General features: G+C 46.9%; 1 protein-coding gene across 2 annotated transcripts in view; it reads left to right on the top strand.

Annotated features, from left to right (window-relative positions):
* Window positions 1-8,175: 8,175 nt before the first annotated feature.
* Window positions 8,176-11,449, top strand: part of SLC24A4 (solute carrier family 24 member 4) — a 158,838-nt gene continuing 155,564 nt past the window's right edge. For both annotated transcript variants that reach the window (XM_084826872.1, XM_084826862.1), the window contains exon 1: window positions 8,176-9,259. In XM_084826872.1, coding sequence (XP_084682998.1) covers window positions 9,103-9,259 — 157 coding nt within the window. In that variant the 5' untranslated portion in view covers window positions 8,176-9,102. The remainder of the gene's footprint in view (window positions 9,260-11,449) is intronic.

Here is an 11,449-nt window from a genome sequence, read left to right as displayed (position 1 = left end):
TTTGACTTTCCCAAAGCTTTCATGCTGAAGGAGCAAGTTAAAGGTATTGCAACAGGGAAATAACAACAAGGAAATGAGCAAAATGATCCCACCCTTGCCGGTTTAGTGATGACCACAACGGTTTAAAGGCAGAATTTAGGCAGAATGAAGGACTTTCCAAGAATAGTAAGGAAGAGGCTAAAATCAGGAACTTTTGTGAAAATCATGCATGCTTCTGAAGTATGCCTCCCTATATTCCTTCTGCAGGCTATGTGCATACAAAACTTGTAGCGGGGCTGAAAGCTTGCATTCTCTCATTTAGCAAAAGAAGCAGGTACAACCTAATTGAGTCTACCTGTGTGCCTCTCCTTCCAAGTGCTAATACAGGGATCACTCCCATCATTAAAGAGATATATCAACTGAGGTTATAAAACAAGAAAAAGCAGCTCACTTTGAAAGTTGGAGAGTTAAAGAAGAAAATAGATGTCCTCTTTCTAGTTAATTGTCAAAGGGTTCATAAATGTATGGTAGCAATCTTTGAGAACGCCACTTCTATGGAGCAAAGTTACATGTTCTGCCAAAGTATTTTTGAAATATTAATTTCAACATGGACTTCTACTAACTAGAAAGCCCATTATCACATTCAGAAGTCCTAGGTTTATACTAGCACATGATAAATCGCTACCATGATCTATTTATGAATGTAAGCCTCCAGTTCCTGCCTCCTCTCATGTTTGAGGTGGATATTAATTACAGGATTTAAAAATATTAAGATATTCATAATGTAAAACAGTTCAGACAAGCCAAGCTGCCAGTTCCAGTTTCCAAGAAAAACAGGCAGTACTGCTTTGCCAGGGGAATGAGTGTACTTGGCGGGTGAGTCCCAGCATGAGGTACAGCTTCAATACACACCATCAATCAGTACACACAGTACAAAAACAAGTGATATTAAATAGGTACAGCTGGAACTTGGAGGGTTTGGTGAAGTTGCCAGTTCATGACCTGGCTTTGGACTTGTCCCTTTTCCTTATTATGAATGTCTCTGGAAAAAATACTAGTGCTGGCATTTAATTCCAGGGAGGTTAGAAAACCTATGGCTACCTCCCCTCCCCTCCCCTCCCCTCCCCAATCAAATTAAAGTTAGTTGTGCTTCTTCAATTGTAGCAGATCTGCAGCACCTACCTGGTCTGAAATCTCCAGCCAATGAAACCTGTCTGGCACCCAGTGTGCTCTCAGCATTGTACCTATTTTACTGACTGTCTCAGCATGTATGGTAGAAAGGGGGAGAGTGGTAGGGATGCGCAAAGGGCTTTTTGTTCTTGATAGATGACAAAAGCCAAAACTCAGTAAACTTTATGAGTTGTGTCCAATGTTCGCTGACGTCCCATTCGTTTCAGTGGGTGTACTCTACTGGATACAACCCCATACAACAACAAAAAAGTGGGTTGTGCTAAAATCCCACTGAAATAAATAGGACAAGATAGTTGTGACAATAGGACTTCAGCATGACTAAATTACAGGCCCTAATAGTAATGCTCCTTAACATATTGTGACTGGGCTGAACTTGACTTTTGGTTTCCTGCGAATGGCATATTAGACATTACTTTATCTAATATGGAATTTATCTTTGGGCCAGAACAAGCATGTACTCCACAATGTATGAAGGGTGGTGTGTTTTGCATCCAAAAGCCCAGGGCTGTAGCCAGGATAGGGCCAGCGGCTATGGCAGTCCATCTGGGGCACTATTTACCCCACTTAGGATTTAAACCAAAACCAAAACCAAGCTTCTTAGGGCACAATCCCATGCTGGCTGGGGAATGCTGGGAGTCAAAGGACTTTCATCAGTCTAACATGCATAGGATTGTACCCTTAATTTACAACATTTCCATGTAAAGACTAAGAACTTCTTTTTAGTATATACCTCCCACAACCAGTGGCAACTCCCCTGCCCCCAAAGTGGTACTGCTCCAACCTTCACCCCGCTGATCCATTCACCTCTTCCCACCCAGGAGTCCTCCTGATGGATTTTCCAAGATCATTTTCACCCTTCTACTTAAGGGTTCTCAGATATATAAATACATCCCTCTTTAGTTGCTATGATTATGAGTAGGATGCTTAAAGGTTGTAAAGGTTAAACAAGGAAGTTATTATTTATTTAAGGAAGGTATTCATTATGAGTGAGCAAAAGCTTCTGAATATAAAAATAATTGTTCTTATTCAGGTTTCTGATGGTAACAAGTCATAGATACTAAATACTTGGGCTGGTGAGAGACGTTCCTGTTGCTGTGAAAAAATCATTTTCATTTTCATTATTTTATTGCTTCTATTTTTAGGGCAGTTTCCTATACACACTTACCTGTGACTAAGTATCATCCAATTCCATGGCACTTAGTTCTGAGAAGGCATGTATAGGACTGCATTGTGGTTCAACTGAAAGATTTAAAATAATTTCCACAACCAGCAAAATAAAGCCATCAGGAAAAAGCAAGCTGGAATACATGGGATGTCAGGGCATTGGCAGGAGTCAGGAGACCTGAGCATGTGGTTCCAATATTATACCAGCTGCATTGGTTACTAGTGCATTTCCAAGTACAAATAAAAGTGCTGGTCTTAACCTTTAAGGGCGCAGTCCTATGGTTGCTAGTCAATGGCTAGACGGCCATAGGATAGGTCAATTCCTGGGAATGCATCACAGAATGCATCACAGTAGAATGCATCTAGAATGCATCACTAGAATACATCACACTAGGCTAGTCTGGATGTCACTGGTGGAGGAGCAATGGAAGAAAGATCTGCTTTCTCAAGATAGGGCTGCAGTTGGCGTACTAATCTAAGCTGGTAAAAGGCACCCTTAGCCACTGCTGCCCCCTGCACTTCCACAGATGGCACAGAGTCCACACACACCCCAACTTCAAGAAGAGTGCAACTCCATGCAAGACCCGTTGTACACTTCAACAAGATGAGCCACTTTATCTGCCCATGGCACTTCTATCTCTGTCAGGATTAAGCTTTAGCTTGTTTGCGCTCCTCTGTCCCAAAACTGCCTCCAGGAGGTTCAGGGCTTTGACATCCTCCCAGGGCTTAGTAGGTAGAGTTGAATATCAAATGCATATTGGTGACACCACGACACAAACCTCTGGATGACTTCTCTTAGCAGTTTCCTGTAGATGTTGAAAAGCATGCACAGGATGGGGCCCTGAGGCAACCCATAAGTCACAGGCTATGGGGTGGAACAGACGTCGCCCACCTTTATAAGGTTCCCATAGCCCTGATTAAAAATTCTCTCTTATCCTTGAATATTTATGGTGCTAGTTATTTATGTAAGCTGAAGTTTGATGATATTAGTATGCAACCAAGATTTTATGAGTATGGCAGAACTGTCAACCAAGTGTGCGGCTGTTGTGAAAAAGGGAAATTCCATGATAGGCATAGTTAGGAAAGGAATTGAGATTAAAACTGTAAATATTATACTGCCCTTTTACAAATCTATGGTGTGACCACACTAGGAATACTATGTACACTTCTGGTCACACCTAAAAAAGATATCGTAGAGTACAAAAAGTGCAGAAAGGGGCAACCAAAACTATCAAGGGGCTGGAGCAACTCCCCTATGAGGGAAGGTTACAACAGCTGGGATTGCTTAGCTTGGAGAAAAGCTGAGCAAGGGGAGACATGATAGAGGTCTACAAAATTATGCATAGTGTGGAGAAAGTGGATAGGGAGACATTTTTCTCCCTCTCATAATACTAGAACCTGGGGTCATCCCATGAAGCTGACCGGTGAGATATTCAGGACAGATAAAAGGAGGTACTTCTTCACACAGTGCATAAATTTGTATGTGCACAAATTGTAGTGCTGGCCACCAGTTTGGATGGCTTTAAAGGGGGTTAAACAAGTTAGACAAATTCCTGGAGGATAAGGCTAGCAATGGCTACTACTCCTGATGCCTCTATGCTACCTCCAGTATCAGAGGTGGGAGGGTGCTGTTGCACTCATGTCCTGCTTGTGGGTTTCCCTTGGGCAGCTGGTTGGCCACTGTGTGAACAGATTGCTGGACAAGATCGACCCTTGGTTTGATCCAGCATGGCTCTTACATTCTTAAATGTTCACTTTTCCTTATCATCCCCAAGGAAAATATAGACTTGAAAGTTATTTGACAGATCTCTTACTGTAGGACACCAACTTTAGGAAAGCTAAGCTAAGTAAGCTAACCTAGCTGGGGCATGCTGGGAATTGTAGGCCTTTTTTCTGCCTAAACATGCACAGGATTGTGGCCTAAGTCATGCAACTAGACCTGGACCTTGGGGCGGGACAGAGAGCAGCCGGTGATGAAGACAGCAAATGCAAACTCCATTTTATTCCTGTAGTTATGGTGGTGCTATAATTTAAGTGAGTTTAAAATGCAAAACTGTGCAGGTTCAGAGCGTATTTTTAAAATCAAGGTTGGCAAACAGTTTTGTTGTTGCTGCTGTCCTAACATAAAAGGAATGCAGAAGCAGTTGTAAAACATGGAATGGCAATTGTTGGGTGGAAGATATTACTTGTGTGGTTCAAAACTAAATACACCCCACTGTCTAAAGCCCCACCCCCCGATAAGACTGTTAAGTCCAGAGTTTAAAACTACCTTGTTGCACCACTGATGTTTAGAGCCCAGTTCTATGGGCTGTGCCCTCACAAGATGGAAGCCTCTGAACTTGGAGGCTTCTGTGTATCCAGTGCCCTGGCAGGTTGAAGCTGACAGAGCAGGAGGAGTGGCAGAGGCAGTCTTAATCTCCCCATCCTCCACTGTTGCATTTTTTTGCTAAATGGGCTTGTTTTTGCCTGGCTAGCAACAGTGCTTCAAATGGAGGAAACAAGGTTGGAAGACGGCCAGGATAGCTCGTATCCTGGCCTCTCTGGTCTTCTCCCCTCTCTGCCCACTGGAATGCCCCCTTTTCCCCCTCTCCGAGGTAAATTTCCCAACCTCGGAGGCCAATCAGCCTGGCTCTTTCCGTGCTGGCTGCGAGGGGGGACAGGGGTGTTGGATCTCCAACTCCCCCTTCCAAGGTCTCTGCCCTTGGAGGGGCGAATCCCCACTATCCTATGTCCCCTCAGATAATGTCTAGGGAGCATAGGATTGCTCCCTTACACACCTTTATGATTTGGGATCATGGAGAAACAAAAGCATCTGGGAAAATATATGAAGAGACAGACAGAGCACAGATTTTGTACTTGTGATAGAACTGAGCTATTCCTATCTTTGTTGTTGTTGTTCAGTCGTTCAGTCATGTCCGACTCTTCGTGACCCCATGGACCATAGCACGCCAGGCCTTCCTGTCCTGCGCTCTCTCCCGGAGTGTGCTCAAGTTCATATTCATTGCATTGGTGATGCTATCTAGCCATCTCATCCTCTGCCATTCCTATCTTTCCAGGTATCCAATTTATGACCAAATTGGAAAAGTTATTAAAGAGTTTGCTGTATCAGACACGTAGTTGACTAATATTTAAATTTTCTAATGCCATGAATAGGACTAATATATCAAAAAAGCTTAAGGCAGCATGTTTTGCTCTAGCTGTTTCTAAAGCCAGGACTGAATGCATATCAGCCTATATATATATGGTAAATAATTGTAAGGAAGTCACTTATGTATGATGACATTTTCAATATTTGTTGTATATATTGCTTGCATTGCTTAGAAAGGCTATGCCATTTGTGGATTTTACTGTATTTTTGAAAAAGTAAAATTGTTGTTATTATTTATTAAATTTCTTACACGCATTTCTCAAAATAAAAATATTCAAGGTGGCACAATAGAAGTAAAACATATATTTTTTTAAACAGCTACAATTATCCTTTAAAATACAACCACCCCTTAAAACAAGTAAACGATCAGTGAAAACCAGAAACAATTCAACTATGATGCATCCAACAGCCCATCATATGCCCAAGTCTTAAGCTGGCGCTGAAAAGATGACAATTTTGGCACCAAGCAGGCCTTGCTGAGGACAGCATTTCACAATGGCAGGGGCTGGGATCACCGAAAACACCCTCTCCCTTGTTGCCATCTTTTGAATGATGCCCCTCAGTGTGCTTTTTATCTGTGTCAGATAAAAAAGGGATCTTTGAAAAAAATAATTTACACGAACTGTTAAATAATGTCTTAATTAAACACCCCATTCCCCAGTTCAGTAGCTTTGTCCAATTTTCACCAGATCCCTGGCTTCACCCTCATCCCGTCATTCATGGGAGTTGCTAAGCCTGAGCGCAGGGCCGGCCCTGGTATAAATAATGCCTTGGGTGAGGAGTGCCTTTGGTGCCCCCCCCCACCCCGTAGTCAGTTTTGCAGGGCCACTGGAGGATTTGGGGGGCCTGGTGCAGGTGTGATGTCCACTGAGAACGACACGGCTCAAAACCTTGCTCTCTCAACCACTGTGCTACAGTTTGCACACGCCAAAGTTCGAAAAGCTGTAGCCTGAGCCGTGGCAATGCACTATGCAAAACAGCAGAACTATCGCTGGTTTTACTTATATTTTTTGTTTGATAGCAATTCCTATCTTTTGGTAAGCATTCTTTATTTTAGAATATCCATTGTTTTATCTTTAAAAATAATAAAGAAAAGTTATAAATAACAAACTGTATCCAGCTGATCTCTTAAAAGCTTATGGTTTTATTTTATTATTATTATATAGTGGTTATAGTGTTTACAGTATTAGAAGTGCTAAGTGCTCAGTAATGTTGCCTCAAAGCAACACTATACTTATTTTTACCTAGCACAAATGACATCACGGTGGAAAATGAAAAAGAAACATACTTTAAAGCTAATTAAGGAAGATCATTTTTGTAGTTAGCACCCAAACAATCTGTAGAACCTTGAAAGGAAGGTTGCAGACACTTGCTGTTTGCCACCCTAGCTCACTGCAGCCAGTACATTAAAAAACACAGCCACTGAGCTCCGCTCAGTGCCCCGGGCAACCACCCAGCTTGCCCGCCCTGCCTGGGCCCATGGGACTGGCCCTGAATCTATTTTCCAGAGCTCTGGATCTATTCCACAGAGCCCCAAATCTCCATGGAGGTTTTCTCCCCTCAGCTTAATTGCCATGCAGGGGGCACTTTTCAAGGGGGAATTGCAGATGGGAAGGGGTTAACTCTTCCCTTCTCCAATGTGGCCACCCCATCCCCCAATATGGCAATTAAGTTTGGGGTGGGGGGACTTTTTCCATTGGTTTGGGATGGCCTGGCACAGGGTGAAAATAAACTGAGATTTATTCTCAATTTATTTTCAAATCTTGAGATTATTTGGACGAGAAATTAATTGGTTGACTCTGCCTCCTGTGAAATTTTTATAGAGATAGATAGATAGATAGATAGATAGATAGATAGATAGTGGGGCCGCGGTGGCTTCGTGGTAAAGACGCTGAACTGCAGACTGGAAGGTCGGCAGGTCAGCAGTTCGAGACCCGAGTGTTGCTTGACGGAGTGACCTCCCGGTTGGCAGGTCCCAGCTCCTGCCAACCTAGCAGTTCGGAAGCAAGAAATTGCAAGTAGATAAATAGGTATCGCCTCGGCGGGAAAACCGTCTTCGGACAGCGCTGGCTCTTCGGCTTAGAAACGGGGATGAGCGCCGCACCCTAGAGTCGGACACGACTGGTTGGGGACACCTCTACCTTTATATATATATATATATACACACATATCCTAGTAATTATTTCCAAGTTTGCGCAGATTAGCATATGCAGATTTTATGCAGATTTGTATCCTGGGGGCCTAGGGCCCGATTGCTTTAACATCCTAGCAACGCCCCTGCATTTCCACAAGGCGGGATTCATTCCTGAGGGAAGGGGGGAGAGTAAAACGTGACCCCCTTCTGAGGGCCCGGCAAAAAAGGCGCCCGGGTGCGACCTCGAGTGCGGCGCGGAGCTGCCCCAGCAGCGGCAGGCGCCCACAAAGCACGTGCCTTCGCACGCTTCCTCCGCGCAAGCACGGCCTTGCCGAGTGCTAAATGGAGAAGGGCTCATTCCTGCGCCATTCAGGGGAAAGTATTAATTGGGTCGGTTAACCCCCCGCCCTTCTCTCCCGCCTCCCCCAAGGCGAGCGCGGGAAAACACATCGACAACGAAGTGGGGCGCACAGGGAGGGGGCTAAAGAGGGCGCATGCGCATTGCCTGCAAAGTGGGGCGCGGGGGAAGGACTAAGGCGCTTCGGAGGGAAAGTGGCCCGGGAACCCGAGGGAGGACGAGGCTGACGGGGGCGAGGAGGAGGAGGAGGCGTTGCTGGCCGGCCGGCAGGCAGGCAGGCAGGTGCTCTGCGCAGGAATTTGCCCCGTCGCCTCGCAGGGAGCGCCTCGGGCGAAGGCAGGCAGGAGCGGGGCTCGCGTGCGCTTGGCGTCCAACTCGAGAGGAGGCAGCCCAGCTGCCAGGGGGAGGATGAGGATGATGGAGCGGAGGAGGCGGAGGAGGAGACCTGCTGCCGCCGCCGCCGCCTTGCAAGCCTGTGGCAACAGCGGCAAGAGGAAAGGAAGGTGGATCTAAAAGTTTCCAAGCGGGATGCTGCGCGGAGCTGAGCCGCCGCCGCCCTGCTCCTGACCGCCTGGATCTCGCCCCCTCTTCCGCGCGCTGTCCCCGGGCGGCGCTTGCGATCTGCCAGGGCACTTTCCCCCCTCCTCCTCCTGTGGAGCCAGGCAGGCAGGGACCGACCGAGGCGGCTGCTGCGGCTGCTGGGTGCCGCTCTGTCAGCTGCTTCTCCAGAGCCGGCGGGGGTTTCTTGCCTTGCCCGGCTTTCTCCTCTCGGCAGCAGCCGGGGCCGGCCTGCAGGGAGGGAGCGGGGCGGAAGGGGGCTGATACTTGCGCCGCCTGCCCGGTTGCGCCGGCGATGGGCGCCCGCTGAGCCCCGGCGCATCACTCGCCACCTGCTGCGGGCGGCTTTCGCGGCTCCCCTTTTGCCCAGCCGCCCCTGCCCGTGGCTGCGTGTTTCCGTCCCTTGCCTCCCTGACTCTTGATGCCGGACCCGTTTCCTTGATGCGCGTCTCGCCCTTGGTCGTGAGGATGGAACCCTCCACGGGGGTCCCCTCCGAGTGAGTCTCCCGCTTGCAAGACACGGAGGGAAGGAGGAGGCTGTCAGCCGTGTCCAGCCGGCCCCTGGCTGCCATGGGCCTGGAAGTCCAGCCGATCGTCCCCCCGAAGCCTCCCCTCTTCAAGCAGAGGAAAGTTCGCAAGAGGCGGGAGATGCTGCTGCAACAGCTCGGCTTCATCTGCGCGATCCTCTCCTTCGTTTGGTGCGTGTCCAGCCTTCTCTCCAAGCTAGGTAAGTGGGTGGCCGGCGGGCGGAATGGAAAGGGTGGGTGGGTTACACACACGCGCGCACGCACACGGATCTATATGGCAGGCTTGGAAAGAGAGGTTTAAGTTTGTATAAAACCAGGGTTAGGCAACCTGGTGCTCTGCAGATGTTCTTGGACTCCAGCTCCCATCAACCCCATCCTCAGTGATCAGGGTTAATGGGAGTTGTAGACTGAAACAGCTGGAGGGCACTAGGTTGCCTAGCACTGGTATAAATAGAAGGTAACTGCCCCTTGTGTACCATCCTCCCCCATTAGGCTCACAGGATGTTTTTCTGCAGTGCAACAGTTATCCCAGCATACATTCACATGTGAGTGATTCCTCATGTCAGGATCTCAGCACATATGAAGCTGGGTCAGAGTGGCAGTCCATCTAGTTCAGCATGCTGCTTCCCACTGCAGTGACCGAACAGATGCCTTGGAGAAGCCCACAAGCAGGACATAAGGGCAAGAGCCCTCTCAGTAGAATAAGGTGGCAATGGATGTGCCTGATCTCTGAAGCTAAGCAGGGTCAGCCCTGGTTAGTATTTGGATGGGAGACCGCTTCAGAATCAGGCTTCCTGCACTGAGCAGGGGGTTGGACTCGATGGTCTTGTAGGCCCCTTCCAACCCTATGAATCTATGTTCTGTGATCCTGTTGTAGCTCCCCAGCAGCTTCATTCAGAGATGTACTAGAGCCTCTGAAAGCTGCAGGTTCTATACAGCCGTCATGACTGGTGGCCCTGAGTAGGCTCAGCCTCAGTGAATTTGACTAATCCTCTTCCAAAGTCATCTAACCTGGTGGCCCTCACTTCGTCTTATGGCAGTGAGTTCCATCGATTAATTACATTCTGTGTGACAAAGTGCTTCCTTTTTCTGTCCTGAATCTGCTGCCAGTAGAAATAGCGATGAATCGGCCAGTTCTTAGCTCCTGCTTATGGTGTGATCCTGTGTATGTTTACTCTGAAGACCCATGGAGTTCAGTGGGCTTTGTTCCCAAGTTCGTGTGTTTAGGATTTCAGCTTCAGTCATGGCAGGGGTAATGCTGCATGTTTCTTGATTCATAGAGGTCCATGCCAAACATGGAGGTGAGGGGGTGCATTTGATCTCAATGGAGCAACAATGCAAGATTGTTCCTGGATGCTTAAGCAGATGATTCAAGCTGGTAGTTCCAGTTTAAGCATTGTCTACCAGCAATACAGGGCAGATTTATGTACATTTTTTTCCTATTGTAGGTAGGAAAAAGGAACTGGCACATTGATGTACACTCACTTCTGTAACAATCATGTGATTTAGGCATGGGTCTTCCAGAGTCAAATTTGGGGATATTGAGTATGTGGAATAATTTTTATCATTATGCTATATTTCTGTAGGACATGGAGTCCCACTTAAGAGTGGTTTTTGTGATCATGGTTAAGCATTGGTTCAGAAAGATGAGGGGAACAGAGCAAAACTGAGATGTGTGTGTCTGTGCGCACTTGTGAATCAGGAATAGTGATTTGGTGACTTTCTGCCTCATTTCTTTGTACATTGCATAAAAGCTATAGTGCCCACTGACTGAACTTTCACCAGAGATGGATGTTGCTGAAAAATGTTGGTAACTGTCTGGTTCACTTCATTCCCACCTTTCAAAAAGCCCCCTGTAAGCTGAGTTGTACAAAACCTGGCAACAACAACTGGCCCACAGAAATGCTTTCTGTTTACCCGCTGTGCCGCTCTCTCTCTCTCTCTCTGTAGGCTTAAAACAGTAATTCCAAAATTGGCAGATTAGAACTGAGGTTGCCAGATCAGCATTTAAGAAATAATAATAAGGAGCTGTGGACTTTTGCACTCTGTTCTGGGGGGTTTGATGAAGCTGTGGCAGATCAGAAGCCACGGTAATCTGTTATGATCCATAGGGATTTGTTATGTTCCTGAACTGTAGACAATCCTTTAAAATACGGCAGGCTCTTAAATAAACAGACATCTGGCAACCTTGGTCATAGGGTTGCCAGCTCCTCTTCTTCCGCCAATAGGGCTCCTGTGCGTTTAATGAGAGAAGTTTGGCAGGTGCAGTAGCTCCTCGCTTTATTACTAGACATGGGAAGCCTGTTCCACTCTGCCAGGTAGCTATTAAAAGAATGACTTGTCAGGCTACAGGTTGGCAGCTCTCCTTAGCTTGGACATGTGCGTGGGCG

This window comes from Heloderma suspectum, chromosome 1 (genome assembly GCF_057233095.1).
Source record: "Heloderma suspectum isolate Gila_16-S chromosome 1, 16-S_ref, whole genome shotgun sequence".
NCBI classification, from domain to species: domain Eukaryota; kingdom Metazoa; phylum Chordata; class Lepidosauria; order Squamata; family Helodermatidae; genus Heloderma; species Heloderma suspectum.
This window is presented reverse-complemented; position numbering and strand designations above follow the sequence as displayed.